The sequence below is a fragment of the Sorex fumeus genome, unplaced genomic scaffold (genome assembly GCF_029834395.1).
Source record: "Sorex fumeus unplaced genomic scaffold, SorFum_2.1 ptg000061l, whole genome shotgun sequence".
Classification (NCBI taxonomy): Eukaryota; Metazoa; Chordata; class Mammalia; order Eulipotyphla; family Soricidae; genus Sorex; species Sorex fumeus.
This window is the reverse complement of record NW_026606118.1, coordinates 11427291-11451663: the sequence shown is the minus strand read 5'-3', so window position 1 is coordinate 11451663 and position 24373 is coordinate 11427291. Positions and strand designations below refer to the sequence as shown.

Below are 24373 nucleotides of genomic sequence, written 5' to 3'. Positions count from 1 at the left end.
TCTTCCCTCACCAGGAAAGCTTGGGTGAAAAGTTTAAATATGGTATTGCTGTGAACACCCTACACACGCTGGCAGAGAACATGCAGGCTCCTTAGTATGACCCCATCAAGGGTCCAGCTGGAATGAAGGCTTTTTTTAGCCAGGTCGAGTGAGCAGAGAAGCTGGGCAGAGAAGTTGTTCAACATTGCAAATGCTTGTGTAGCAAGGTATATAAACGGCTCAGTGTTCCCAAGAGTAGTTAAGAGTTTGGGCTTCAGGCTCAGACTTTGGGGTTGAATCCCAGCTTCACCACTTGATGATCTTGGACAAATTCATTAGCAATTCTGCACCTTATATTTCCATGTATATATAACATCACTAGCAATAGCACTGATTTCTTAAGATTCTTGGGCGATTAGAGACTGTGACAAAAACAAATGATTAGACCGTATTCTTAATAATTATTGGCTCACATTACTGAATCAATCCCAATGAACAAAATTAATCTCCATGTCTTAATTCCAATAAACATAATTCTCTATGTTTTCAAGTTTTAAAAAGTAAAACTATTGTTTCATCCACAGAAAGATAAACTTATTCGGACGATTTCATGAAATGGAGCAATAAAGTGTCAGAAACCATGAAAAGAACCCTGGTGGAGCACACATACTCATTAATATAATGTCTGAATTTATTTTAAAAATTTAATATTTTTAACATATAAACAATTTAAACCCATTATTTATTTAAATGGTGGAAATCATACAAAATTGAAATCTCCTGTGTGTGACCCTATAAAACTTCGGACTCAGGAAGTAAACAAGAGGAGAAAGAATTCGAAATGAGCAATAGTGAGTTACAGAGAAGCTGATTAACGGCATGAAAATAGAAGCTCAAAGATTCACTTGCTAAAGGGAAACTGCAAGAAAATTGTTTCTTATACATTGGCCAAGATATTTCTATACTAATTAAACCACCCTATGAGCCCAAAACACATGGGCTAGAAATCAAAGGCTCATACAACTCCTTGAAATGCTCTGTACAAGTTTATTGTTCTGTTCTCAGTTTTCCTGGTGTTTGGGCTTGCACAGTTGAATACACACTAAATACCATTTCTTGCAATGTCTCACTGGAGCCTCAAACTCTGTACATACAAAGTGAAGTAGGTCATATTTTCCCACTAACAGCCACTTCTTTAAGTTTATGAACCTATTCTGAAGTTCCTCATTGTCTCTCTCAGGCTCAGAACTTTGACTGTCATCTTTTATTTCAATTTTTTCTCTTCATCTGTTCCACAACACAGTAATTCCCATACTAGTTAACACATGGTTTTCTAATTATCTAATTATATCTATTGTTTTTTTAAATCTTTATAACCTGCTTTAAAAAATCATCCCCACAAAGCAGTTCTTAATCCTATGACTCTTTCTTATAAAATTATCGTCCAGAAGTTGCCTAATGAGTGATGACTTAAGCCCTTTAAGAGTTTTTGCGATAAGGTCCAACTTTTTTTTATAACTGATCATCCCCTTTCCTGTTTTTCATCATAGAATCCCCATATTAAACTCTCATCTATCATGCCACACCTCCTTATCGAAAGGTTTAGTTTCTGCTCCCAATTCTGTCTTTATAACTTATATATCCTTCAAGTTTCACTGAAAACATCAAACCAAAAATAAAAAAAAGCAAAAGTCAAAAAACCTAAAAAATGCTGCCTTCAGAGGGATTGTTCCAAAGTGTATTATTAGGGAACTATAAACACACAGTCATCAGGTACATAAAAACATTTGCTTTACCTTTTACACCTTATTTATGGTTTCATCCCAGAGAATCACATGAACAGTGTGTTGAAGAGTGATAAATGAATAGTAAGTACTGATTACATTACTGCTAGTAATCAAGTAGAAGCTTTTCCCCCCTGAATTCCCCCTTGAATGAGTCCAAGGGGCGATTATGTTGATTGTATACCTTTGTCTGTTCCAGTTCTGAAGATAAGCTTTCCAAACTGCTAAAACTCAAGAAGCGCTCATGGCTGGAACCTGTTTGAAAAAGATATCTGACCACTGTCTCTTTGTTGGTTTCAAATCGTTCCCATTTTCTCAATGTAACCTAAATTTGGGGGAGAAAAGTGCAAAGGATCATGTTATAAATTATCAAAGGATGTTCCAAACATTACATTTTTGTGCTTGTTATGTTTCTTAGGCTGTAGGCTTTCATTCAGCTCTCGTTTTAGCTTTTACACAGTCATAATGAATAAAGATGATTCTAATGTCATCTATAAACATTTCTAAACGGATTAAGAGTTTTTCTTAAGCTGTAAAGTGCTATGGGTTGGAAGATAACTTCTTGTAACGCAGATGAGAGACAAAGGTGTAGAAACCCCTCTTAATGGCTCTCAAAAAAGAAAGAAGGGAAAGAAAGGAGAAAAAGAGAAAGAGAAAGTACTATGCACAAAAAAATGGCAAAAGCCCAGGGTCTTTTTGTTTTGGGGGGACCTTTTCTGTTGTTTGCTTTTTTAAGATAATGTGTCAAGATCACAATAAAGCATAGAGGTATGTGTGCTGGATGGCTCAGAGAAATGGAATGAGTCCATGCAAATTTCTGGACATGGGCCAAGTAGATTTAAATTCTGGCTTCATTACTGTTCACTGCTCTGTCACTTTGTGAATGCCTCAAACTCTCTTTTCAAGTAACCACATCTCTCAACATCACCCTGATAAGTTAACTGATGAAATGAAATAACGCATGCATTATTTCACATAGGGAGAACATCAGAGGTAGGAGTCAATAATTGGTCCTGTGACGGGAAGTTAGCACAGCCCTACTTCCGATCCCCTACTTGGATCCGGCGTTCCTGCTTCTCCCGGCCGTGCTCCATGCCTTCCAGGGTGCTCTCCAGCTTCTGAAGCTCCTCCCGGACTCCTCCAGCCAGCCCCTTCTCGCCCTGCTGGGCCTGCGCGATCTGCTGCTGCACGTCCCTCTTCTTTGCAGAGATCCTCTTTGTCGTTTGCTGGGAGCATTTATTCAACAGATGGGTAGAAACGTTAGTCCACGGCGCCAGGCAGGCACCTACACACCCACACTTTCAAAGAGGCACAGAAAGGTGCGATCTCAGGCAGCGGGAGTTAAAGATGCAAACTTAAAATGGGAATAAGGGTTTTGTGTGAGTCGAACAGGCACCTTATTTATAACTGTTTAATCTTTGTAACAGAAAACAATATAATTTGGCTCTAGTTTTTAATTATGTGCAAATTTAGATAGCACTTAGTCTTTTGTGCAATGCTGCAGAAAGAACTTGACAAAACTATGCATTTGACATCAGTCTGCTCGAAAAACGATTTTCCTTTTCCCCCCTTTGGTCTTTAGGCCACGCATGGAGGTGCTCAGGATCTAGTCTTGGTTTGGGTGCAGGGATCACTCCTGGTGGTGTTTGCAGGATCCTAGAGGAAGCCAAGGATCAAACCTGGGTTGGCCTTTTGCAAGACAAGCAACCTAACTGCTCCATATCGCTCTGGCATTAAAGAATTATTTTCCATATACAACCATAAAATATCACCTTCATTAAAAAATCATTTATAACGATAAAAATGTCTATAATAAAATTTTGTAAAAATAAATTAAAATCATTAATGCTGTTAAAATGTAAATATTAATATATTTAGCTCCTGGTTATATTACAGATAAGCTGAGATATTTGGGAAAGTCTAAGTGCATATTAAAACAAACTTTTGATTGAAGAATTATGTATACAATGTAAATATTACTGTTTCGCATGTCATATGTTATATATGTGTGTTGTTATTTTACATGTATTATGTCATGTTTACAAGTATTATTTTACATGTTTTATGTTATAAACAGAAGGGTACACAAATCTCAAGTCCACAGCTTCTGAATTTTCACAAAATTAACCATTCACATATAACCAGTAACTTGGTTCACGAAATGTGAAGAATTTTAAATGTCAATGTAAGTATCTATAATTTTATTTTTCCCTAACTTAAATTTAAAGCCAAACTACATTTTTACAATGCTTAAAAATGTAACAAAGGTACTAATTGTTTTAAACTCAGTATTTTGTCATTATTAAGTAAATCTAAAAGGCAAGAGGCATTGTCCATTAAATTATTTTAGATAAATCACAATCTCTTTATGTTGAGTTTGACAAGTAAAGTTGATTAAAATTGTTTATTGTACATATATGAGGCAAAACCTTTAAAATCCCAGTACCAATCCTTTGTAAAAGCATATTTCTGAAAGTTCTGGTACTTCATATAGGCAAGAATTTCTCAATGAAGATGCATCCAATGTTTCACAGTGAAGAAAAATATTATAATATAATAATGAACAGTGACCTCTGATATGAAACTATTTATCTATGATTTCCTCTTTTTTATGAACAGGACAATTTGGCAAGTTTAAGTTTTCATAGCAAAATAAAGATTCTCTTCACAATATTCCTTGAACTTTTTGATATCATTGAATCACTATGTTGAGAATTGGCCTGGTGGGATCTTCAGAAATATTTTAAGGAGACAACAGAATTGCCAGCCTATTTTCACCAGTCAACTGGGTTCCTCCCTGAAACTACCCTTTAGTTTGTCCCCACCTAGAGAACCAGAAAGTCATCTTTCAGGTTCTATTAGTAGCCAGTCAACTTGCATATATGCACTGGGTTAAAGAGGGATCTACCTGGTGATGAAGAAGTAACTGCTGGGCTTCAAAAAGGTTTTCAGTGTCCAAGATCTTCTCAGCTTCTTCCTGGACTTCCTTAGAGCCAGAAATTAAATCTTCAAGGGAACTTTTGACTATCTCTTTGTACTGGACACAGTCCCCAAAGTTGCTTAACATCTTTTCAACCTAGATTTCAATGAAAACAATTATAAATAATACAATGTTAACTATTTAAAGAAAAAATAGAATGTCTATCTCAATAACTTGTGTAATATATACATATACATGACATATATACATATGTGTATATGTTTATATGTATACAAATCTCCCACCTTGGTTCTTTTATTTATATTAAGACTGATTTAATTCTAACTAAATTCTAACTAAAGTCACCAGCATTACAGAACTTCACTATGGTACTCTATGACATATAACAAGCCCAATGCATCTGATAATCAAGGAAGTGGAATATATGCAGTAGTTTATGTCCTGGAGTACTCTAATTCCTAAAATGACAAAGATCTAGTTATAAATGAAAAATAATGTGTGTTATCAGAGATTTCAGTTCTTCCTATTCAAAGGAAATAAGCAAAAATTTCACAAAAAAAAGAAAAGAGAACGTTCATTGAAAGTGTACTTCCAACATTTTTACATGAAATGTTGACTGATATAAATCTAAGTTAATTATTTTTAGTGGATCTTCCATGTCATTCTCCCAAATGTTCAGCTTCCTTTTCTTCCTACATCTGTATTAGTTTCTGCTTTTATTTTCTGCTTTTATTTTCAAGGTCTCTCCCTCTCCATTGTCACTAAGATCATAATTTTCACATTTTTTCAGTCTCTAGCTTCACAGATGACTTCCAGTGTCACCTTCCATTAGTCATTTTCATACCATCTTCTACTCTGAGCATCACCCAGGTAATTTGAAGCATATTGTTTCCCAAGCAAACAGCAATAAGAATCTGTGAAAACCACATACTTCAGATCTCAGTAAATCATAGCTCTTTTCTGATTCCTCTTTACATATCGTCCGTTTACTCACTACTTTTTATATTGGACAAATGAAATACATTTGTGTTCTTAGTAAATGTTTACTTAGTAAACAGTAGATGGATTATAATCAAAGGATGGACTGAATACGACAAATTCACCTAAAAAAACCCCCTTTACTTAAACAGAATGGCTTCTTTTTTCTAATTCCCCTCCTTTCTTCTTTTTTAGCCTTCAACAAATGACTAAGTAGCAAACAAGAGTATTAATATGTTATACAGAAGGCTGAGTTACATGAATGTACAAAGAATTAATGGTGACTTTTGTTAGAGGCAGGCCACTGCTAGACGTTCCACAATAGCATCTTAAAGATAAATAAAATAAATGGCCATAGAAAAAAAATAGTATCACCTTAGGGATACTGACAAAATATCATTTTTAAGGCTCCCTAAATGCTTGTGTGTATGTGTATGTGTGTGTGTGTGTGCATAGAAAATATATTAAATTTAATTTAATGTGCCTAAAATCACTTGTTAGGCAACTTGTTAGACAATCTGCATATATACTTACAATTGTTGTTAACCTTACTCTGATCTAGCTCAAAGAAATTGGAGAACATTGTCAGAATTTCACTTAAAGTATAGTAGCAACAACCTTAAATTAATGACTACTATGATAGATGGATGATCAGAGAATTGAAATCCTTTATGTTTCAAAATTTGATTACTCTTATTGTTATTTCAATCTGTCATAAATTCTCAAGAAAAAAAGAAATTCTAAAGAAACTTGTACTTTATATATCAAATCACAAGCAGCTTGGAGTCAAAATTCATCACTAGCATCTCAAGAGGCACATGGATTAAAAACATAGAAAGTTAACTGTATAATGCTAGATAAGACTATAAAAATGTCTTAGTCTTCAGAATCAAGAAACTCTCTGTAGTTATGCAATTAATCATTTTTCCAAGTCAGTGTCAGAATGAGTTCAAAAATAATAAAGCATGACTACTTTATTTTATATTCTTACTTTATCTTCTCATCCATAAACTGATTAGACTTGAAAAGTATCCCTTCTGAGGGTGATCGTACCCTACTAGAAATGAAGTAGATGGGTTTAAATATCATAATCTATCAAAGCATGTAATCATTGAAATGTTTATTAAGAAGATTAGAGAGCTCAGATAGAGAAGGGAGCACCAAATAAAAGGTGTTGGGAGGATCCTCCCAGGATGGGAGAAGCATGCTGAAAGTAGACTATCGACCATACATGATTGCCACTCAATGCCTCTTTTGCAAACAACAGCACCCAAAAGGAGAGAGAGGGAAATGCCCTGCCACAGAGGCAGGGTGGGATGGGGGGGTGGGGGGTGGGAGGGATACTGGGATCCGTGGTGGTGGGAAATGGGCACTGGTGGAGGGATGGGTATTTGATCATTGTATAATTGAAACCCAAGCACAAAAATTTGTAAGTCTACAACTGTACCTCATAGTGTCTCACTAATAAAAATTTTAAAAAAAGAAATTTAAATGGTGTGCTGACTAAACAATGAGTATTCTATTACTACTATCAATTATTGAACATTTACTTTATCCTAGTTGTTATGCTATATTATGTACATTATTTGTAATTTAAAATTTGGTTTAATTCTTGACTTTACCCTCAGAGTACTTTGTTTAGTAATTTTTAGTCTCCAAACATGCTCAGGGGGCTCATGAAGGACATTCACAATAACACTCAGTCAATGGGCAATGCTCCGGCCCGGCTGGGCTGGGGGTAGGATATACGTTGCCTAGAATCAAGCTTGGTTCTTGTATACACAAGAAATGAGTCCTTGACCGCTAAGTTATATCTCTGGGTGAGTAATTTTGCCCCACTTGAGTTAAAGCGGGATGGCCTAAGTAAATCCTAATTGACTTTCAAGGCTATGTTTTTAATTCCATGATGGCTTGGAAGCTAACCATGGAAGAGTGTTTTGAAGAAGGATAAAATACGTCAAGATCTGACGAGCTCTGTCCTTTGCATAGAATGTTAAGATATTCATTGAGGCCCAGATCAAAATTCAATCATTCTACTTTCAGCATGCTTCTCCCACTATAGACCAAACATGTTTGCCACCCATTGCCTCTTTTGCAAACCACAACACCCAATAGGAGAGGGAGAACAAAAGGGAATGCCCTGCCACAGAGGCAGGGTGGGATGGGGGGATGGAGGGTGGGAGGGATACTGGGATCCGTGGTGGTGGAAAATGGGCACTGGTGGAGGGATGGGTATTTGATCATTGTATAATTGAAACCCAAGCACAAAAATTTGTAAGTCTACAACTGTACCTCATGGTGTCTCACTAATAAAAATAAAAATAAAAAAAATTCAATCATTCAACTCGGCTTCTCCAATAGTCTTCATATAAATGTCTTAACTACTTAAATTCAACACTAGCTTGTTTATAAAATTACTTGCTAAGCAACAAGCAATAGGAAAAGAATCTCCCAGAAGCAGGTGTCTTGAGCATGGAGTAAAGGCCGTACCTCTGACAACAAAGCCACAAGAGCCTTGAAGGAACTAGAAAGCTTGGCGACTTCATCTCCTTGCCTTTGAGCTTCATTCTCAGAAGAAACCTCAGTCAAGATCTTAAGTCTGGATTTCAGCCAACTGAGTGTCTCTCCATTTTTGGTAACACCATTTCTGATCTCCTAGAATGAAAAAATAAAATGGCAAAAAAAAATTGTGAATCAATGCCGTCCAGTTAGTAAGGCCTCTATTTGGAAAGGTTTGTAGGGTACAGAACAAAGACCAACTTTATTCACTATTAGAGCACCTGCTTATTTGTCCTTTTGTTCACACTCTAAAAAGTCCACAAGCACCATAGAAAGTGTATCCCAATACCCAATGTATAAAACTTATAGCCTCTGTACCAAAAACACCTTCATAAATAGATGGTTACAGATTTACAGATACTCCCTTTATCACAAGAAAGATGCTTCTAAAAGCACTGTACCAAAATTGGAAATTATAACATATAATTTAGTATGTTACCTCACTTTCTATGCACTAGAAGGAACGTGGCATTTAAAAAAGAACAAAAAAACAAAGAACGAAAGAGTTCTTTTTTTAGCTAGCTAATTTCATTTATTGATGGGCTTATTGCTGAGTATTTTCATGGATTCCTAAAGACTTATTTTAACTTCGTGAGCTCACACTCTGTGCCGCGTTTTTGTTAACTTTGTATAAGTCCATTTCCAGGATGTTAAGATGCATAAATAGGAACAGGGCTCTTATCCAGAAAGAGAAGGCTTGGGGGCAGGATGATTCCAGAAAGATTCCAGACCCTCAGCCCTTATAGTCTGGGGGCCAATGAACCTGCCCAGTGAACCTGCCTCTGCTCCGATATCCAGAGGAAGAATAAAAGATGCTGGAGCGGGTTTGAGAGGACAAATGCTTACCAGCAATTGGTTCTGGAAACAAGTGATCTCTTCACCCCAAGACGGAAGCTGTTTTGTACTGTCATAGAAATCTGTAGCACCCTTTGATGTCTTTCCACTTGATCATGGTATTATTAAGCATCTCCAGCACAGAAGGGGATTTTTTGGTGGCTGTTGTTTTTGGGCCACACCCAGGAATAGTCAGGGGTTACTCCTGGTTCTGCACTTAGGGAGTGCTTCTGCAAGTGCTTGGGGGAACCATGTGTAGTGTCCAGGACAAAAGTCGGGTTGTCTACACTTAAGACAAGTGCCCTACCTGCTGTACTGTCTCTCCAGTTCTAGAAGAAGATTTAATAGAAAAAAGAAAGCCTTCCAGAAAATATGAATAGAAGGAAATACAATATAATCAACTGTGTCATACAAGTGTTCAAAACACTAATAGGTAAAGGTAAAAGGTAAAGGCCCTCCCACTGTTCATCGATTTGCTCGAGCGGGCCCAGTAACATCTCCATTGGAGACTTTGTTGTTACTGTGTCTGGCATATCGAATACGTCACGGGGAGCTTGCCAGGCTCTGCCGTGCGGGCGAGATACTCTCGGTAGCTTGCCGGGCTCTCTGAGAGGGACGGAGGAATCGAACTCGGGTCGGCCATGTTGGCTGCGTGCAAGGCAAACGCCCTTCCGCTGTGCTATCGCTCTAGCCAAACACTAAATAGATCAGTAATTTTTGTAATAGCGTTAAGTATGTAAAACCAAGGGCCAAGTTGGAGTGGGTTACAGGGAGTTACTTAGAGAAGCCAAATTGGGTTTAGACCTAAGGTGCTATCACTGGCTGTGTTCGTCAGGCTGGCATGATGCTGAGAGCTGACTCAACCTAAGCTGAATGAGACATTGAAAGGCTGCATTGAAAGGAGACATTGAAAGGTAATTGAGATCTTACCCAGTTACCTCCTTTTCTATGACTTGGCTTTTGTGGGACTGAAAAATACACCGCACAAAACCTATAAATGTTCTTATTTGCCATGACAATTCTTAAATCTCTGTTTTGTTATGCACCTAGGCATGTAATTTTCTTCTCAGGATTCTCCATTAGCTAAAAATGCATCCGTGGCACCCCCAAACATAACCAAATGTCAGAACTAACAATAAGTCTAAGGAAAAGCTCTTGGAACATGAAGAGATTTGCTCTTAAGACAATTTTCAGAAACCTAACTCTTCGTTTTATTTTCGTTTTTTGGGGTTTTGGTTTGGTTTGATTTGGAGTCCACATGCAGTGGTGCTCAGGACTTACTCCTGTCTCTGTGCTCAGTAATTACTCCTAAAGAGTTTGGGGACCATATGGGATGCTGGGGATCAAATCTGGGGAGGCCACATGCAAGACAAAATGCCTTGGCTGCTATACTGTCACTCTGGCCCCAAACATGGCTTTTTAAACATCGCTCTCGTTTTAAATATAAAAGAAAAAAAAGATTTTTGATCATTATTTATTTTAAACGGAAATTTCCCAGTTAGAAAAGTGGCCCAGAACTGACCTCCACAGACTGTTTCACCTCACCAAGGTTGGCAGTATCAATGGTTTCACTCTCAATCCCCTTCAGTTGTGTTTCCTTCGCAGATATCCAAGAAGCTAAGTCAGAAATTCTGAAATAACACAATTTTTAAAAATGAAAATAATGTCATCATAATTAAAATACATTTTGAATTTGTCTTTTATTTGGAGGTCATACCCAGTGGAGCTCAGGGCTTACTCTTGGCTCTGTGCTCAGGAATCACTCCTGGCAGTGCTCAGAGGACCATCCGGGGTACCAGGGATCGAGCCCAGGTTAACCTCACTCAAGGCAAATGCCTTCCCCACTGTGCTATCTCTTTGGCTCAGACTGAAACACATTTTAAAAGTTAAATGGAAGCATTCTTCCATAAGAGCATGGGCAAACACATCCAATCTGGGCTTCCCTTATTGCTTACGAAGACACATGTCATTTATTGCTCTGCAGCGATCATAGTAGTTAATAGACAAGACTACCTGCTAGTAAAGTCCCTCCATTTGTCTGGGTCATCCATCAGCTGTGCATAGGTGCTGTCAATGGCTGTCCTGAGCTCCTTGAGGGTTGCCTGACAAGTCTCTGGCGTATTCCTCACTGGGTCCCGGACTGGGAGCTTCATGCACAATTCTTCAACAAGTTGTAACCTTTTCTCACAGACATGATGAGGGCCCTTGTCACTGAAGAAAAGCTGATGAGCATTAAAAAAATGACCTATGAGAATTCATACCATACTTGTACAGTCTCATAAAAAAATCAGAGATTGCTGTTTCATCTCTCAGCATCATTAAATAACTTAATGTTTTCAGACCCCAACCAAAGCACCTTCCGTTCTCTCAAGTGCCAGCACAACTTCATAGCTCTGTGATTTGGTGTGGGAGACATACCCGGTGTTCTTTAATTAGCTTTTCACTGCCCTCCTGGGACACCAGCTTGGTCTCTCGGTCTAGCTCTGCTCTGCATTCTGCGACGGAGGCCAAGAATTTATTCTTTTCCACGTCAATCTTCAGATGAAGCAAATGGTAGGGGGCTTCTCCTTGAAGATCCTATACCCCATGGGAGGAGTCGGAAAAAATATAGTCACATTCCTGACTATGGAAAATTCCAGTGGAAGTGGCAAGAAACAAAACTATTCCCAGTAGGATCAATATGATTGGGTCACAGCTGTCGGCAGCTGACTCAACATGGTACCACTGTACCCTTGTCCAGGAGCTAAGCATTCCAAAGATTTCATCTAGCCAGTTGTGGGTCAGGCATTTTTTTAAAAAAATTTAACTAGGAATCTCTACTGACATTTTACAATATTATTCTACAGATCAAACCACTAAGGCTCAGAGGTAAGTACAAAAACCCTAGTTGAGTTCAGAATTAATATGCACCAATACCACATACCCTCTCCCAAGCGTGTTGTAATCCCATCTACAACCCCATGATGTGTAAAGGACAAATTACATCAATAGGGAAATTGCAGAAAGTATTTTTAATTACAAAATATTTAGACTCAAACAATCCATGGCTGCCATTCATATGTTCTTTTTTGATATAAACTCAAGTTCTATCATTACTATTGGTCAATTAGTTAATTTTTAGCCATTTTGTACACTATAGTGTTTAAAAGATTTCTTTTACAATAAAATACTAAGATATTTGAAGAAAAAAATAAGTCGGGGCTGTAGAAAGCTAGGAAAGACATAGCCTAGAAAGTATATAATGTATGTGCGTGTAAAAAATCAAATATGTCCTTCAACTAAAATCTCTATTCTATGATACAACTATGTTGTGAACATTTATATGTATTAAAGGTATACTTAAAAGCTGGTTGGATAAGTAACTTTGTATATCAATACCATAGAGGTTAACACTATTTAGAACCATGTTACCGAAACTGTGGTACAATTTTTAAAGTAATATAAATTTAATTTACAGTAGGAACAAAGATCAAAATAGCTAACCCAGAAATAAATCTGATTAAGGACTGGAGTGTACAGGGGTTAAAGTTATTTGCTTGCACGTGGCCTGGTTGTACCCCTTGCACTGCAGATGGTCCCATAAACACTCCAAAAGTCACCCCTAAGCACAGATCCAGGAGGCGCCTTGAACATTGCTGGATGCAGATCCAAATAAAAATGAAAGGAAAAAAGAAAAAGAAAGGAAAAGAAAGAATGAGTGCTACAGAAAGCCAAAAGCAAAGTTCAGATTTCTTTGAGAATCGGCTTTAATGCACTGTAGCACTGTCCTCCCGTTTTTCATCAATTTGCTCGAGCGGGCACCAGTAACATCTCACAACAAATTGTGACACTTTAATGAAACACTGAATTTTTTCAATTATGTCATGTTTATAAAATGTGGTCCTTCAGCTGCGTTTTTCTTTTTCTACACTTTGTTCATTATTTTGACCACTGTTACTGTGACTAAGAAGAAAAAAGAAAAAACCCAGAAAATAACATAAACCAGTGTGTGTGTGTGTGTGTGTCTCACTGCGTGCCTGTGTGTGTGTATGTCTGTGTGTGTGTCACTTCATGCATGTGTGTATGTGTCTGTGTCTGTGTGTGTCTCTCACTGTGTGTGTGTGTGTGTGTCTGTGATCGTCATCTTTGAGATCCAATAACTTCATCTGCTGCCTCCCCACCGGCCTCCTCCAGAAGGATGACAGTGCTCTTCAGTCTTCTGGCTTTAGAACTGCTTCCCCAAGGAGCAGACCAGAAAATCCATATCCTAGTGATAGACTCAGCACCTCACACTCAAGTTAGGCTGAGCCCATGGGTCACAGTCTCCCCTCCCCGTATCCAGTCAGGCTTTATTTCCCTCTTCTGCTTGTTCAGCCCCATCCCACCATCTCAGAGTCTCACCTCAAAACTACCTCTTGGTTCCTCCATTTCCCATCTCTAAGAGTGTCCAACTGTCTTCTTCAAACTTTTCATAAAAATGTCGCTTACACTTTCCTGAACTTAAATGTTTCTTATACCTGTATTGTTTTCCATACATGATCACCCCTGCGTATCTAAGATTTATATTTTTTTAAGTGTCTAAGATTTGGGCGAGAAAGAACTATGTTTTGTTCATCATTGAATCCATAAGCAAGACATGTTTCCACTCATATGATCTCAAGTTAATGATAAATTCCCCAAGAAAGCTAAAAATATGCCTATATGGACAGTTAGCATTAATTATGATGATATAAATAGATTTTTGTGATATCAGTAGTGTACCCAGCATAATTTACTTCAAAGACAGGAGTTAACTAAATGTTGCTAAGCAAAAATGTCTGTTTTTCTATGTTGCACCCTCCCTTCCAAATAAGCAGGACACAAAAGAGTGTAGAAACAATATGATACAGTTTAGGTTATTGAAAAGTAAGAATAACAAAATTAACTACAGTTCCTATTTTTCTCTCCCACGGGAGGAAGACCTCTGGTGACTGCCCATGAACTTTTACATTTCTTGTCCCTTTAGCTTGGTCACTACATTGCCCGCCCCTCACGACACATGGTGCGACCATGGTGTCCTGACTCACCTTCCACTGTTTGTGGAGCTTCCTCACAGCTTCCTGTAGGCCTTGCTGCTCCTGCTCTGGGAGAATGTCTGTGAGCTCATCGCAAGCCTTCAGGAAAGCATTCAGCACCCTCTGGTCCAGCTGACTGAAAAACTCCTGACAGGAGAGTAGGAGGATGGGGGGGGGGGGGCGGGAAGGTGGACATGTCAGAAAGTGTCAGGAAGAGAAAAAGGGGGCATCAGACATGCAGAGATGTGACCTCTAAACAGAGTGCTCAGCAGCTTCCTTCTTGAAATAGTTTCTGATATTTTCACTCTTTCAGAGACAAACTAGAATTATCAAGAATCAGTCACCACTTATAAGCTTCAACTAGCCCCTTTTACTTTTATACAGAATCTCTCCTGTTTCTGGAAGACTGATATGTGACCCTAAACCTCCAGCTCCATCATGGCAGAGCTTGAGTCCCTCAGTGGTTAACTCAGAGGGCAGAGTGGAAACCAACCCTTCTTACAAGTCCTCCTTCAAAATACTCCAGCCTTGTTGGCTCATGACCAGAGATTTGCACATTCCACAAATGAACGCATAAGCAACTACAATCTAGAGTAAACTGTGCCCCCTCCAACTCCCCCAATTCATAGGCTAAACCTGCAACATGATGATATTTTAAAATGGTACCTTTAGGAGGTCATCAGAACAAGTCAATGACCTGGGGACGTTCTAACAAGATTTATCTTAAGAAGAGAATCACATAAGAAGGTCTTGTTCTCTCTTCTCCTGTTCATCAAGACTAAATCATGAGTGAGATGGCGACCATCTGATCACAAGGAACAGGGTTTCTTCCACAATCCCACCCCATGCCCTCATTTCAGCTTTGGTCTCCAGAACCAGGAGGAAATCCATGTGTGTTACTTAAGTCATATAGGATATGAGTCTTGTCTGTCAGCTGTGGCACATTGATCCTACATATGTGCACACGGACACATAGCAACATCTCATAGAATCTCTACATATGCAGGGCTACTTGAGGACACTTGTGATGCAAAACAGAAAGTGCCACATGGCAGAGTGGTTGAAACTGAATGGGAGGTGAGCAGACAAGAACTCCACGTTCAGTGGGCTCCACAAATACACTGCATTCCTCATTTGGAAGTCTGTGTTAGGTGAATAGACATGGGAATCTCAGGAAAACTCTTTCCAAATGCCTGTGCTCAGAGGGGCCATCATTTCAATACATCATTCTGAGGTTTGTGAACATTCTCAATGATATAATCTACACATGTATGGTGAACAGAAAGAAGATGAGCATCAGCCACAAGCTCAGGATATGGAATCTACACGACTATATCGTAGGCGCTGGAGCAATAGTACATGGGTAGGGCATTTGCCTTGCATGCAGCTGACCGCTGACCGAGGCTTGATCTCCAGTATCCCATACAGTCCCCTGAGCACCGCCAGGAATAATTCCTGGGCTCAAATCCAGGAATAAACCATGAGAATCATCAGATGTGACCCAAAACCATTGAAAAAGACTCTATGGTAGATCTCAGGAATAGACATAAAGTTTTAGACAGCTGCTTATTAGTATCTCTTAAAAGGATGCTCTTGATTCCCTAAGAATTTCTTAGATACAGGGATCACTAAGAAAATGAGGATTGGAGGAATCAGTGAGGATGAGAGAGGTTTGCTGAAAGTAGATAAAGGAGCAAACATGATAACCTCTCATTATCTGTATTGCAAACCATAATGCCCAAAAGTAGAGAGAGAGAGAGAGTATGGGGAATATTGTCTGCCATGGAGGCAGTGGGAGGATGGGAAAGGGGGAGTATACCGGAGATATTGGTGGTGGGGAATGTGCACTGGTGGAGGGATGGGTGTTTGATCATTGTGTGATTGCAACTCAAACAAGAAAGCTTGTAACTATATCTCATGGTGATTCAATTAAAAAAAAAAGGATTTCTTAGGTAAATATGGATTTGTCATTTGGACACCTGAAATTAGACTGAGTCTGCTCTCCCCCAGGGGCTGTAGAGCAGGCCAGTGTGAGGCAGCAACCACACTGTACTTGAATTTTGTTGGGTTACCACTTCCTGTGCTCTCAAACCTTTCCTCTCTCTCCATTTCCTTAGATCTCACTCTCCCCCCAGACATCTCTTCCCTCTCTAGATTGTCACGTTTTTTTTTTTTAATTTTCCCCCAGATCACATGCCCATGTCCTCCAGCTCACAGTGTGTTTCTTCAGAAGCTCCTCTGGGTTTCCCTTTTCCTTCAAACCCTCCTGAGCAATCCGCAGCACCTTCTCCAGTTCAGCTCGAGACTCTTCAAATTTCTTCATCAAGCGACTGTTGGTTTCCACATGTTTCTTCCAATCTCCAGTCTTCTTGACCATATTCTTGATTTAAAAAAAAACATAATGAGATGCAGCATTCTCAAACGGAAAGCAACATTTTGTTAGAGTGCGATTTCTTTAAAGAAACATTTGGAGGGATGACATTATCTTCTGATGAGAATAATAGACTTCTTGAATATTCATGAATATTAAAATCAGAAGTAAAACGATTTCCAAATACCAGAAGGTGGGAGTGAAAACAAGGCCTGTGACAGGTGCCTTTTCCTTTGTCATTCTGTCTCCACAGCAGGAAGGGCACTTACCTGAAAAGCAACATGGACATCTGCCATCTGTCTCTGAAGCTTTGTCTGGTCAAAATGCTTTAGCCTGTTGCTCAAGGTCACAAACTTCTGCACACTTTGACTGCCTTTCTCTATCAAGGTCATGGTCTTCTTACAGCCTTCTTGGCAAGCTAACAGTTCCTACCGAAAAAGAGGGGAAGGGGAATTTTCAAAAATGTTACTGAGAGCTTGAGAGAGAAGGACTTACAGTTAAAATGCAAACAACTTGACAAAGCTTTTAGATGTTTTTTTAGCAAGCAATGAGGAGATCAAAAGAAAGGAGAACGAGTTCTTTTCAAAGGAGCTCAGCTTTAAGCTCTCAACAGTCATTTTTTATACAATGTATTTCAATGCCCTGTTGAGGTTTTGTTTTTGCTAACAAAAGGTTTTGTTTTTTATATTGCATCTCCATCTTGTTAACATCCAGATGAATGACAAGAAACAAGTTATTATTATTATTTTAGTGCCAGCGTGTCGCCAACCAATAGGCCTACAGATTATTTGAAAAGCAACAGTGAAATTAATCTCTATAACACTTTTTAGCTGAATTAAAGAAATTTAACACCAATACACATTACACCCAATAAAAGAGACATAACCAGGGGCAGGGGAGCAATATTACAGTGAGGAGGGCATCAGTCTTGCACATGGCCAACCAGGAGACAATCCCTGGCACCCTATATTCCAAAGCCTCATCAGGAGTGACCCCTAAGTGCAAAGCCAGGAGTCAGCTCTGAAAACAGCTGGCTGTGGCCCCCCAAAACTAAATAAATAAAGAGACAAACATGCCAAACAAAGCAACAACAAGTCTCACAATGGATATGTTACTGGATCCACTTGAGCAAATTGATGAACAATGGGGAGGACAGTGCCACAGTGCTACCCAGACCCAATAGAATTGATAATGTGTATTCTATAACTTGTGTTTTCAACAATTTGTGTGGTAATAATTCATATGTTATTTTGTTTGTTAATTTGTTTTATTATTTATTTATTTATTTATTTATTTATTTATTTTGTGGAGGGGACATCCAGCAGTGCTCAGAGCTTACTCCTGGCTCTGAGCTCAGCATCACTCCCCATGATGTATGGGGCAACATGTGGAGTGCACAGCAAGCACCAACCAATTGTACTATTTCTCTGGCTCCTTTTTGTGTATGCATAGCATAGCCTTTGGTTTCCTGAGTTAAGAATATACTGGGTCCAGATGACAACCGCAGATGACAGTAAAGCAACAGGCCTGGGAAGAATTTGTGCACCTTTCATTCTATGGGTCTAGAAGCACCAGACACTTCCCTATCTAACCCCAGACTGGCTTCCCGGCATCCCAGCAACCTGGTAGCCAGCAGTGTGGAAATGAACCAGGCCAGCCCAAGATGGTCAGACAAGTTTTTTTTTTTCCACTTGAATTTACAGCATTTGCATTTCTACACCCTCAAAATGATTTCCAAGTGCTCATTTGGAGACAAGTTTTAGCAATCTAGACGCAAAGAATTTTTGTTTTGCTTCAGAGAAATAGAACCAGGATGCAGTGCTTCCTGTGGATGATTTAGGAAGCCAGAGAGGTAATGCATATTTTAAAAAAAGATGAAATATTTTTAACGTTTCTAAACCATTTCACATTAATTTAATCGTGGACAAATTCTTTGACGGCAACTTGGAGCAATTCGAGGGGGCGAAAAATGACGGGATGATGGAAAATTGCACCTAGTTTATCTAATAGGAGCAGTGACTAGAACAGCATTTGGAGGTATAATCCACCACACTGGCTTTACTCTCATATAATAAAAGAAAATACTGTTTCCAATGAGAGCATAGATGCTGCATGTTAACCTCATTATAGAATATCTCATAAAATATCATTATAGGATATATATCATCATATATACCAATATATATTATGATATATAATTACATATCTATATATGATGGCATATAATTATATATATTATTTATCATATATATCATATATCATTAAAGAATCTCATTATAGAATATCTAGTGTGACATAGGTCTGTTCAGATGAGATCACCTCTACTCTAAGGCTTTCTATAGCAGACCTAAGGTCAACTTTCTGCCCCTTGAGGGCTGGGGACAGCAGTGCACAGGAGCATGGGGTCACTCTCTCTCTGCTCACTAAGGCAGTGGTGCTGTCTGGTCTCTACAGTGCTGGGGACCACGAGGCGGGCCCTAGTAGTGCTCGTGACACTATGTGGTATTGGGTTGCCCATCTGAGTCAGGTGTGTGTGCCTCTAACCATTGCACCATCTCTCTGGCCCCAAACTCTCTCTTCAAGAGATGCTGCTAAGCCTCCACTTCAATTCATGGGGTAGAAGTCTTTTGCCTATTAGCTTCACCCTTCTTCGAATGGACGAGCTCATGTATCATAAACTGCCTGAATCAGTCAATGAACTGCACAAACTCACAGGAGGAGGCTTTTCTGTTTTTGCAAAAAAGAGGCCAAGATAATGATGGCCACATCAGAGACACGGAGAGAGAATTAGATGACTGTATAGACTGACTGAGCCCTAAGGACAAGGGGAAAATTCCCTAAGACTTAAGATATGACTTATGCTGTAGAAATGGAATACAATGATTTCTTTATATCAAAATATACCTCGTATCTCAATCTTAAAATACAGAAATATCTACAAGTATATAATTCTTTTATAGGGGCAGTCTCTAACAGGGCTCACAGTGTTCTGACCCACTGATGGCCTAATAGTTGGGTTCAGACCAGTGAGACAATGCTATGTGGGCCCACTGGGGCTGAGTGGACACTGGGAGTGATCATGTTTAGTATTTCATACATGAGACACATCTGGGAGAGATCATATATAAGTATTTACATCACTGTCACTGTCCTCCCATTGTTCATCAATTTGCTCGAGCGGGCCCAGTAACGTCTCCATTGTGATAATTGTTACTGTGTTTGGCATATCGAATATGTCACGGGTAGCTTGCCAGGCTTTGCTGTGAGGGCGAGATACTCTAGGTAGCTTTCCAGGCTCTCCGAGAGGGGCAGAGAAATTGAACTCAGGTCAGCCATGTTGGCTGTGTGCAAGGCAAACACCCTACCCGCTGTGCTATTGCTCCAGCCTGAGTATTTACACAGTGTTGGGTAAATGTATGGATAGAGTTATTGACTTTGGACAAGATAGGCATTTGGGAGTGGAGTGACAGCACAGCAGGTTGGGCTATTGCCTTGCAATCGGCCAAACTGGGTTTGATTCCCAGCATCCCATACGGTCCCCTGAGCACCGCTAGGAGTAATTCCTAAGTGCAGAGCCAGGAGTAACCCCTGTGCATTGCCAAGTGTGACCGCCCCCCCCCCCCAAAAAAAAAGAAAGACAGGCATTTGTCAGTACTATTGTAGAAAGTTACTTCTTGTTCTACTAAACTTGTGTGTCACTTGAAGCACCTTCCTCTGACAACACATGCTCACATTGACTCAGAGCGGGACTGCTTTCCCTTACCTGATGCTTTTGTTTGAAAAGAGCACTAGATTGGGACTCGCGTTCTAGAACAGTGATAATTTCATTGATCTTCCCGAGTGACTCATAGAAGAAAGTCATCTGCTTCTCCAGTTCCTCCAATGGAACCAACAGCTGCTGAGACTCAGAAAGGAGCGTAGGGCAACATTCTTTGACCTTTGAAAATACAAAGACAACAATTCCACTCATCACCACGAAGCACCTGGAACTCAGGGCCCTGACACCAGGCCTCAGGAACATTTTCCTTCGTGAGGTGCTCATTAGCAAACACAGAGCTCCAGAAACTTCCCTATCATGTCTTATGAATTGTTAGATTTTTGACATCAAAGAAATATTTATCTACCAGTGAAGCATTCCAAAAAAAAATGATTTTGAGTTTCCTCAGGAACATTTGTCCAACTAATCCATCTGGATAGTACTTCCCCATCTACAGCACCAAATTACATTTCATCAATTATTCAATCCATTTTCATTCATATTGGCTTCAAAATCTAACTGAGAAGAGGCATAGTGTTCATTAGAAGACTAATGTGTGCCTTCCAACTTTTTTTTCAAGAGTGATCCCTATTGAACCCTTAACTCTGGACAAACATAAACATGCTGTCTCATTTCTCCAAGGCATATCTATGCCTTCAGCCTCCCCCATGCCCAATTACTCTCTGCACATGGACTTCCTACTCCTCCCAAATGCTGCTCTCTGGGACCATGTTATTCTTTGAGGTTCCCACGCTAGGGGCTGTCTCTCGAGTGAGAAGTAGCAGCTCTCATCTGTCACTTGTAGTCTAAGACAGATTGCTGCTTTATCCACTTGTATCATCTCTGTCTTCACGAGGAGACCACGATGATTGTTTTCCAGACAGCGTCTGCCTTACCACAGTTATGTTGAAATCCAAGACCACACTTTTCTCCAAGAACTTCCTGCTCCAGCCTCCCCTTCATTTCATTTCACCTACAGTTGTTCCCAAAGAACTATTAATACTTTTGGAAACCAAGGAAAGAGGAAAGTACCTGTCGGGAGAGAATTTCCACCCTTCATTTTCTCCTGTTCTCACATATTCTGCCTAGAGAAGGAACTCATCAAAATAGCATCATCCCTGTACCACAGCAAGACTCCCTACTAAATTCAGTCATTCATGAAAATCTGCTAAGATAAAATATCAGAACACGGCCTTCTTTCCTAGATGCAAGAAAAAAATTATGAAGATAATTGTATTTGAAGTAGAGGTGAAAATGAAAAAATTGTTAGGCTGGGCTGTGTATAAAAAAATAAATAATGACTGCTCTGTTCTCTCTGAGGTCTTCTGAATCACCAAACCTCACCCAGGATACACAGTCACACCCATCTGGGTTATCAAGTTATCAAGATTTGAAGGCTACCCAATTTAAATGTTGAGCCAATTGTACTCGACATTTGGCAACTATTTAATTTGACTATTAAAAAAAGAATTATCAAAAATCAACACTCTAGAGGCCAGAGCGATAGTACAGCAGGGAGGGCATTTGCCCTGCATGCAGCCGACCCAGGTTGGATACCCCAGCATCCCACATGGTCCCCTGAGCACTGCAAGGAGTAATTTCTGGGTGCAGAGCCAGGACTAAACCCTGAGCATCACTGGGTGAGACCCAAAAAAGACCTAAACAACAACAACAGAAAAGAGCCAACATTCTAATACGTGCCAGTTTGTAGATGCCAGGTAATAGATGCCAATTTGCCAAAGATCAGAGTTCCTTCACTGCTGTCTCCTTTGCTTCCTTGTCACTTGTTCCCACTGTCGCTTTCATCCAGGATCCTCTCAGATCAACTGTTGATCTTGTTTCCTTCTCCAATCTTTTCTAACCCTTCTCCTTTCTATTTGTCTCATCCTTCCTTCCTTTCACCAGAAATTAATTAACTGCCTATCGCAATGGACTGTGCAAACAGCTGCCTTGACCAAATTCAGCTTTATATACTTTTTTAAAATCCCAGTGGCATTTCCAAAACACTTAAGAAAAAAAAATTCAACAGAACAGACAGTTTCTGGGTAATACTTGATACTCATTGACTGTCCTGCGCTCAGTGGCTTCCATGCCTGTGTTTTGAACTGAACACAAGCTCTTCCGGGTGCAGAGGGCAACACTTTCACAGCTTTGTGGCTCCACAAGAAGAAAAAAAAATAGCATAAAGACTCTCAAAAGTGGAGATCTGCCATCAAAGTTTCAAGAAAAAGCACATTTGGGAATCCTAGCTCTTTTAAATATATAATCTCCTTTCCCCCACTCCCTTTGTCATATGACACTGAACAGCTCATCTAATCTCAACCCCCACCCCCCACTAAAGACCACCTTTTGCTTCAAATACAGTTAGGAGTATTTCTAAATTCACAGAGATAATAAATGATACCAGTTCCATTGCTTTGTTCTAAAAAGCCACACACAGCACAGTGACTGTGTGATAGAGTCCATCAAAGACCCCAACAGGAACCAAGAGCACAGTCCATAACAAGAGAAGGAAATGCTCTTGGGATAGGAGAGGGTAGCGGAAGGTGGGCTTGGTCCTACCTGGTGTATGTAGCCAACGTTTTCTCACCTTGGCGAGCTGCTCTTTGAGCCTGGTCATGGTGGTCAACATCTCCTTGGCCTCCTCTTGAGAGCTCTCTTTGGTGATGAGGTGACCCGTCTTTGTGATTATCTTGTACTGTGCATCCATCACAGGCATCCTCTGCTCAATATCCTGCATGAATCACCGAAATAGTCAATCAACACATGGCACACTTCCTTTCCATCCAGAGACTACACAGAAGGCCGGGCAGAAGCTCAGCAAACACTCTTTGAAACCCCATGCTCCTAACCAACTCCTGGAGAGTCAGGGGTTCCCCACTTCCTATAAATCTGAGTTACAATCATTTGGTTTCGATTAAATATTGAGAGGTTAAAACATTGCCTTGCATATAGGGTCATCTCTTACCTGAGTCTGTAGGATAACACTGTTCTGTCCTTCCTGCATAGCCTCAGGTAGTTTAGGTTTATTGGGTTGCTCCCATCACAGTGTTCCCATTCCTCTGTGTTTATTTGTAACTTCTGTCTTTGCGCTCTGTTGACTTGTAAATATTGTTTTTCTCTTCGCCCTAAGTCCTTTGCATAGTTTATTTAGAGCAATGTCGTTTTTTGTACGGACACAAGAAGACATGCTTTTGTAATATGACTTTCAGTGATATTTTTCTCCTGGGCATCTGTTCTCTCAGTAAAGTTCCATCCAGGGCAAGCAGTAAACTATGTGCTGCCCTGGCATCGAGATGGGTCTGGCCAAAGCACCATAATGCTTAATTATAAGTTAAGAGCTTGGTCATGGTAAATGCTGTCATGATCTGAACGAAATAACTAGATTTGGACCCTGCTAGGGTTAGGAATGATTAATCTGGCCTGAGCACTGTCGTCTGAGTCTATGGCAAGAAGTCCCCAGGAGAGCTGCCCTACAAGTCTCAATGTTATCTCTTACTGTGTCCATACAAAAATAGCTAGTATTGATATGTTGATAGTTATTGGACTGAGGAAAAGAGAAAAACAATATTTACAAGTCAACAGAGCACAAAGACAGAAGTTACAAACAAACACAGAGGAATGGGAGCACTGTGATGGGAGCAACCCAATAGACCTAAACTACCTGAGGCTATGCAGGAAGGATAGAACAGTGTTATCCCACATTGTATACCAGTCTCTGCACCCAGTACCACTGGGGGAGACCCCGAAGCATAGAACCAGGAGTAGCCCCTGAACACGGGGTCTGGATGTGAGCTAAGCCCACCAAATAAAATGAATCGAAATAAACGACCTGGAACGTTATTTGTGTTCACTGAACAAGAGAAAGAAGGGGCCCCACTGAGCTTGTTCCTTGGGAGCGACTTTGTTCAGGCGGAGTTAGTATTCGATCACCTGGTTTTACAATGTGCTCATGATACTTCAGCTTTTTCTGCATCATTCTGTATGATCTGATAGTTACTTTATTTTGTTTATTTTTGATGAAGAAGGTAGTTTTCATTGAAACTTATTTAGAAAGATGTGAGGGGAGAGAAAGAGGAAAATATGTATTTGAGAGAGAATCCAGGTTTCTTCAGAGAGGAAAAAGGCCAGCAAAGA

At 39.7% G+C, this 24373-nt stretch overlaps 1 protein-coding gene across 5 annotated transcripts in view; it reads right to left on the bottom strand.

Annotated features, from left to right (window-relative positions):
- SYNE1 (spectrin repeat containing nuclear envelope protein 1) overlaps positions 1–24373 on the bottom strand; it is a 566819-nt gene that overhangs the window by 358608 nt on the left and 183838 nt on the right. For all 5 annotated transcript variants that reach the window (XM_056125930.1, XM_056125931.1, XM_056125932.1 and 2 more), the window contains 12 exons: positions 22827–22970; positions 20243–20416; positions 16749–16907; positions 16324–16488; positions 14121–14255; positions 11494–11652; positions 11089–11297; positions 10598–10706; positions 8173–8337; positions 4672–4839; positions 2819–2989; positions 1948–2088 (listed from right to left, as the gene is read on the bottom strand). In XM_056125930.1, the coding sequence (XP_055981905.1) occupies positions 1948–2088; positions 2819–2989; positions 4672–4839; positions 8173–8337; positions 10598–10706; positions 11089–11297; positions 11494–11652; positions 14121–14255; positions 16324–16488; positions 16749–16907; positions 20243–20416; positions 22827–22970 (1899 nt within the window). The remainder of the gene's footprint in view (positions 1–1947; positions 2089–2818; positions 2990–4671; positions 4840–8172; positions 8338–10597; positions 10707–11088; positions 11298–11493; positions 11653–14120; positions 14256–16323; positions 16489–16748; positions 16908–20242; positions 20417–22826; positions 22971–24373) is intronic.